The sequence below is a fragment of the Phaenicophaeus curvirostris genome, chromosome 18 (genome assembly GCF_032191515.1).
Source record: "Phaenicophaeus curvirostris isolate KB17595 chromosome 18, BPBGC_Pcur_1.0, whole genome shotgun sequence".
NCBI classification, from domain to species: domain Eukaryota; kingdom Metazoa; phylum Chordata; class Aves; order Cuculiformes; family Cuculidae; genus Phaenicophaeus; species Phaenicophaeus curvirostris.
The window spans coordinates 14576244-14583241 of NC_091409.1; the positions used below are offsets into that span (position 1 = coordinate 14576244).

At 45.5% G+C, this 6998-nt stretch overlaps 1 protein-coding gene across 2 annotated transcripts in view; it reads left to right on the forward strand.

Annotated features, from left to right (window-relative positions):
- ITCH (itchy E3 ubiquitin protein ligase) overlaps nucleotides 1–4582 on the forward strand; it is a 59726-nt gene extending 55144 nt beyond the window's left edge. For both annotated transcript variants that reach the window (XM_069871739.1, XM_069871740.1), the window contains exons 22-24: nucleotides 78–174; nucleotides 544–616; nucleotides 1217–4582. In XM_069871739.1, the coding sequence (XP_069727840.1) occupies nucleotides 78–174; nucleotides 544–616; nucleotides 1217–1316 (270 nt within the window). In that variant the 3' untranslated portion in view covers nucleotides 1317–4582. The remainder of the gene's footprint in view (nucleotides 1–77; nucleotides 175–543; nucleotides 617–1216) is intronic.
- The last annotated feature ends 2416 nt before the right edge of the window (nucleotides 4583–6998 follow it).

A 6998-nucleotide genomic window follows, 5' to 3' on the forward strand; every position in this document is an offset into this window, starting at 1 on the left:
ATCTGTGGGTGATGAGGATGGGAAAATCTGAATATCAAATCTATACCTAAATGCTTATTTCCTTAACTGTTTTTCAGTTTGTGAAAGAAATAGATAATGAGAAGAGAATGAGACTCTTGCAGTTTGTCACTGGAACATGCAGATTACCCGTGGGAGGATTTGCTGACCTCATGGGTAGGTATTGATATTCCCTCTACTGCATTATATCATTTTTTTCAAAGAACCAAGTTATATCTTTAAAAAATGCATTAAAAATGTCCATATTGTGTGCTGTTTTATAAGCCCTGCGTGTACTTCAGCTATGATGGAAACAGATGGAGGCAGCGTTTACACCTGTTTTATTACCGAGTTTCAAACTCACTTCAGATGTTTCCCCACATGCACAGTCTGACCCAGGCAGAGATCTTTTAAGACAGACACATGTCTCTGTTCTGTGCAGGTGATGGTAACCTCGCCTGGAGTTTTAAGCCTTTCAGCCCTCAACTATAATGTAGCTGTCAATGGGAGCCAGACCCATCCCTTCTTTATTTGAATTTGTTACAGGGAGCAATGGACCTCAGAAATTTTGTATTGAAAAAGTTGGAAAGGAAAACTGGTTACCCAGGAGTCATACCTGGTGAGTACGGAACAAATGGGAATGTTACCGCTGTGCTGGGTTTGCTGGCAGGAGTCAGCTTGGAGCTGTTAGTGAAGGGGCGATGTGCTTCAACAGCTGAGGCTGTGAAAGCAAACAGCTTCGTTGTTGAACAGTAGCTGAACTTCTGAAGAAATCTTGTGGCATGGAGCGTTCTCTTGTAAAGTCCATGGATTTGTGTATGGCTGAAAAATTAAAGTAATAAACACTGTTGTCTAAAGAGGTTGGGATTGATCTTCTGTTATCACTGCGCTCCAAAGCAGCCACATTCGCACTCCCTCTTCCATAAGGAAGAGGCAGTTTGTACTCAGCTCCTTGGGTGTCTTAGTGAGTAGTAAAGCCGCACAGATTGAACGTTTCAAATGGGGACAGTGACCCCTGTTAACCAGCTAGGAAAAGGTATTGGGATTTCTCACCAAGTACACTGCACTTCTGAGTAACCCTCGCTGTTCAGACTCTAATGTTTGCTCTCAGAAATGTATAAATTTATGTCAGTTTAATAATTGTTACCTGTATTCATAACGGACTTCTTTGTGATGGCTGAATTATTTTTCAGGACTTAAGTTTTTCCTTTCTTTTCAGTTTCAATCGCTTAGACCTTCCACCCTATAAGAATTACGAGCAGTTGAAGGAAAAGCTGTTGTTTGCAACTGAAGAAACAGAAGGATTTGGGCAAGAGTAGCTAAAATTTGCACCTTGAAGAATGTGAACTCAACACATTGTATGTTCTTCACTTCTTCTGCTTGTTGCACACTTCATTGTAAAGTAGACATGTCTTGGATTTATTTAACAGTACTAATGTGTAAGTCAATGGATGTTATCCTGAGGTTTTATCCACGTTAACTCTGGATTTCTACTGAGCACTTTCAGAAATCAAACAAGCAATCAGATATGGCTACAAAGGAATTATGACCTAAGTAGAGGTTTAATACAGCTTTGGGCTCTGCTTTGTTTTACCATTCATTAATTAGAATGTGTCCTTAATGACTGACGGATTTTTAACAATAGTTTTATCTTTCCTTTTTAGTAGCATTTTTCGCTACTGATGCACTGGGAAGTTCATTGGTAGCTGCAGTGCTGCAGCAGCATCGTAAGCCTCTTTACAGCAGCGTTATCAGAGCCAGCTTGGAACCATCCTCTCCTACCGTGAGCGGATTCATTGCTTTAAGCTCTTTTTTCTAACTCAAGCGTGGCCAGACTGTTTTTCCCCTCCCTGAATGCTGCTCACACACCAGCTGGACTCAAGCTGCTGTTAAAGGGGTGTCAAACTGTGGCACAAATCCAGAGCGTAGCTTTGCTTTGTTTTTTTCCTAATCCTGCTAATTTCAGCAAAATAGACACTCGCCCAAAGATGTTGGAACATTTCTGTGTGCCCTCACCAGAGTTGTGATCTTTTTCTGCGCAACACATTTAACTTTTAAATCCATATTAACACTGTGGTACTTTACTTGTTTTGTAAAAGACAAGACCACCTGGAATTGCACTGATTCCGTTTAGATTCCCATTTGCAGACTGATGTTTCTTGCCAGAAGTGTTAATGGACGTTATTCTCAGTGTTATTCTTATGTTCCAGTTGGTTTTCTCTGAAGGCTTTGTTGGGTTCTCAGCAAGAGGTACAAAACAGCTGGATTTGGAAAATGATAATACTTATCATTTTTGCTGATTACCTGGTGTGTGATCCTGGCAAAGGCCATGAGGGTTAGAAAGTTCGGACACAGACTGCAGGTTTTTGAAAAGCCAGAGCATCAGTAAATTATTCTATAAAGACTGAAACTAAAGTTTTGGGGGGAGGTTTCTGAGCTAATTCACCTTAAGCTGCGTAAAGCTTACAGTAACTCTTGTAGCGAGCTCCTGTTGGATTCATAACATATTTTCCTTCCCTCGATGATCTGTTTGTATTCAGTTCTCTTTTGGTTTACAAGAACATTTTGCATTTTACTGCTCCTTTAGACTGAATGCACTTTCTGGGTATGGTCAGCTCCTTCCCTGCCTGAAGGGAGGGAAGGAAACCTCAGTGACGAGCTGTTGGCTGTAGCAGGAGGCGCAGCTCTCGAAACAGCGTGTAGCACCCCTGAAACCAGAGCCACAGCTCAGAGCTCTGGCACGGGAGCTGGTTTTACCAGGCTTCCAGAGCTGAAACAGGACAGTGGGAAACGCTAAAGCTGAACCTCTGGTCTTGAATATTTCTTTCCTGCTGTCCCTTCTGTCTAAACTGTAAGAGGGAAAAACTGATTCGGGCCCAAGAAGACCCAAGACACTACAGTTTTTAACTGACTTGAGGAGTTTTCCAGGTCCCACGCAGTGATACGCACTTACTGGAAGGCAGGACTGGAGGAGCGAGGGGCTCTTGTGTCGTGCGTGTGCTGAGAGGTGTTCCAGAAACGCCCCTCTCTTCAGTGTCGGTGACGGCGAAAACAAACCTGACTTCAGGGTTTTGCTAGGAGGAAAATTTGCCAACTTCAAACCACTTGAAGGATGTATTACAGAATATAGCTCGTGCGGAGAAAAAGGCCTTATAAATATTTTCTGTTTATATTAATTCTTACAATGAAATGTAGTTATCTAACATATTTACCAGAGAGATTAAATTAAGCCAGATAATGCAAGATTAAGCTATGGAAAATAGTCTGTGTTCTGCATAATGCTTTATGATTCATGTAGGGAACCTAGAAATGTTGTTAATGTATAAATATCACCCAAAAGGCTTTCAGCCCTATATTTTTAAAATAAAGAATAGCTATAATTGCAATAGCCTTAGCCCTAGTTCTATAGGGTGTGGCTGTTGGATATTTTTATGGTTGAAATGTTTAGTTCAGGAAAAAGGTAAATGCTTGTGTATATTTTTGCAGTCCGGGATTCCACTTATTCCATTTTTCTTTCTTTAATTTAAATGGCATGTTTATACGTCTTTTCTGCTGTATTAGGGTGGGGAAAGGGGGCTGGACATCCCAAGCACCAGGTTGGAAAACATAGATGGAGAATCTGTGAAACATCAGATTTGGCCAAAATACAATGAATTGAAAGTAACTTTACTGCGTTCAATTGGCATCATGTCTGAAGGCAGAGGTTAAGACATTCACAGGTTTGTGAATGCTAACAAATCCTGTTAATTTTTTATAGCATGTTGTGTAGAAATAAAAAAAAAAAAGTAATGTAAAAGCCACGGGTGCCCTTTTCTCTTCTTTATGGGGATCCAGTGAAAACCACGGGGCTGAGCCCAGAGCCTGCGCTGTCCCAGCTAATCGGTGATCGGGAACTGGACTTCCAAGGATTCTCAGCAGAATGTGATTAACTTGTCACCTTGGTCTTCAACTGGTTTAGCAGCTGAGCTGCAGAAATCCCTGGTCTGTCACAAATGTCTGTTCCTATGCAACTGCCAAGTGACCCTAAATTTCAAGTATTACAATAACTTTGATTTAGAATTCTGCCTTATGAGGATAATGTGAGACAAGGAAATACTGAGCTGCTGATTAAGAATTAACAAAGCCTTATTGTCCCAGGCAGCTCGGGAAGCGTTACTGTACACAAGAGGAAATGTGTCACGTCTTCAGCTGATCTCGTATGGACGTTGGGGTTTTTTAATCCAGCTGCTGTGTTTAAAAATAATTTAAAAAGCTTTTTTGTAATTCTGAGAAAAGTAAAACAAAAACCCAAAACCACTCGCTTTTTTTGTTTGGATTTTTATGCCGCGCTGCCCTGGCTTTGCACTCTTGGCTCCGTTAGGTTGGTATCTCCAGCCCCCTTTCTGTGGTGTCTTAACTTCTTCCAGGATCACTGTGTGTGTGTATGTGCTCTAGTGAACTCGTAGAGAAACTGGGATCAGCGGCACTGGATTGTAAAGAGCTGTACTGAAATTCATTGTTGAGATTCCTTGCATTGTAATTTCCGATACTCAGGTAACTGTAACCGTATCTCAGTCAAATACTTTTATAAAACTCCTGAAAGAGCTGCCAGTCTCAGTGTTGTTCCTCCTGCATCGCCAAGCGTCCGCGTGCAGATCTGTTATAGAATCAGAGAGTCGTTTGGTTGGAAAAGACCTTTGAGATTGAGTCCAACTGTCCCTGTCCACCACTAAACCAGATCCCTGAGCGCTTTGTCTACCCGTCTTTCACATCCCACCAGCAGTGGTGACTCCACCACCCCCTGGGCAGCCACTGCCAGCACCTGAGAACCTTGTGGGGAAGAAATTCCTCCTGCTGTCCAATCTGAACCTGCCTTGGGGCAGCTTGAGGACATAGAATCATAGAATCATAGAATAACCAGGTTGGAAGAGACCCACCGGATCATCGAGTCCAACCCTTCCTATCAATCACTAAACCATGCCCCTCAGCACCTCATCCACCCGTCCCTTAAACCCCTCCAGGGAAGGGGACTCAACCCCCTCCCTGGGCAGCCTCTGACAGTGCCCAATGACCCTTTCTGTGAAGAATTTTTTCCTAATGTCCAGCCTGAACCTCCCCTGGTGGCGCTTGAGGCCATTCCCTCTCGTCCTGTCCCCTGTCCCTTGGGAGAAGAGCCCAGCTCCCTCCTCTCCACAACCTCCTTTCAGGTAGTTGTAGAGAGCAATGAGGTCTCCCCTCAGCCTCCTCTTCTCCAGGCTAAACACCCCCAGCTCTCTCAGCCGTTCCTCATAAGGCCTGTTCTCCAGCCCCTTCACCAGCTTTGTTGCTCTTCTCTGGTCTCGCTCCAGAGCCTCAACATCCTTCCCTCTCTTCCTGTCACTTGGGAGAAGAGACCAGCACCCACCTCCCTACAACAATCCAATCAAACCTGTCCTTTTCATAGAGTTCTTCAGGAACGTTTCTTTCCCAAAACCTCCTCTGCTGTTGTAGGTCGCATTGGGAATTCATGAGGAGACGGCTTTGTGACTGGGGAGAGGCTGCTGGCCCGTTCCCGGCAGCTCCGCAGGAGCCACAGCTGGAGAAAGGCTCTGCAGCATCAACACCTTGAATGTCTTCTACCATCTTTCCAGAGCTAACAAGACGGAGGTACGACCGTGCAAGTTTGTGTTTTCTTTAGGGGTGACAGAGTCACGGGAGGGGAAAAAGCTGAGGTGAGACTGACCAGCCCTGTAGTTGTCCCAGTCTTTAAAGGGAGAAGCTGTGTTTACATTCTTCCTGTTGTCAGGAGCCCCTCTGGATCGCCGGGACCTCTCAGAGATGACTGAGATTGATCACCGGGATGTCCCACCAGGCCTCCTCAACTTGATGGTGCCCGGTTTGTGTTCCTTGTGCAGTTCCTCCTCCACCTAGGGTTCCCTTCATAGAATGAAGTTCATACGGCTATGAGGATATTTCATTTTTAGCTGAAGTGTAAAAAAAAAAGGCAAAACCCAAAATGGAACCAGAATGCAGAGCGCGAGGCACGGATCCCATGGGAAACATAGAGCTCGGCTGCACCGTTGCGTTGTTTCCTCACTGTTTGCTCTGTGAGGACGTTGCCCAGGGCGGTGCCAGCGCTGGTGGGGCTGTGGGTGGCTCTGCCCCCGGCAGGGTGGGAGCACGGGGCTGGTTTAGGCGAAGCCTCCTTTGGTTCCAGCCTCTGCTGGCGCCTGAGCCGTCCTGAACAAACGTCACAACTGCTGCGACTCGGAGCTCAAGCCTTGGGGTGCAGCGACTTTCTGTAGCCAACCTTTAAGGTAGCGCTGGGCTGGTGAGAGAGGGGAGGATTCCCGTTAATTAGGCTGCAGAGCTGTAAATAGAGAAGAAAATAACCATATCTTCGGGATCCTAACAAAGGCTTTGTTCCTGATCGCTGAAGGTGCTGGTCTCTTCTCCCAGGTAACAAGGGACTGGAGAGGAAACAGCCTCAATTTGCACCAGGGGAGGTTTAGATTGGATATTAGGAAAAATGTCTTCACTGACAGAGTGGTGAAGCACTGGAACTGGCTGCCCAGGGCAGTGGGGGAGTCCCCAGCCCCCGAGGGGTTCAAAAACCATGTGGCCGTGGCACTTGGGGACAAGTCCTTTTCCAACCTTAATGATGATTCTGCCGCTCTGGTGAGACCCCACCTGCAGCCAGTTCTGGAGTCCCCAGCACAGGAGCTGGTGGAGCGATTCCAGACGAGGCCATGAAGATGACGGCTCTAAGTTGAGGAATCATTAAACCACACCGACCTTTACTCAAACCTGCAGTCTCGTCTTGTTCTGTGCATTTGGACCCAGATCCTTCCTTATCGAGGAATTTGGTGTGGGAGTTTCAGCACTTGAGGCTCTTCACATACAGACGTTTTGAGTGGGTTCAGCCCCGCTCCCAGCTCGGGCAGCAGCCAAGCGCCGGTGGTTGTGTCCCAATCCCACTGGCCCTCAGGGAAAGGGAAATGAGTGTCTTGGGGGTTGGAAATGAAAATGCAAACTAAACGAGC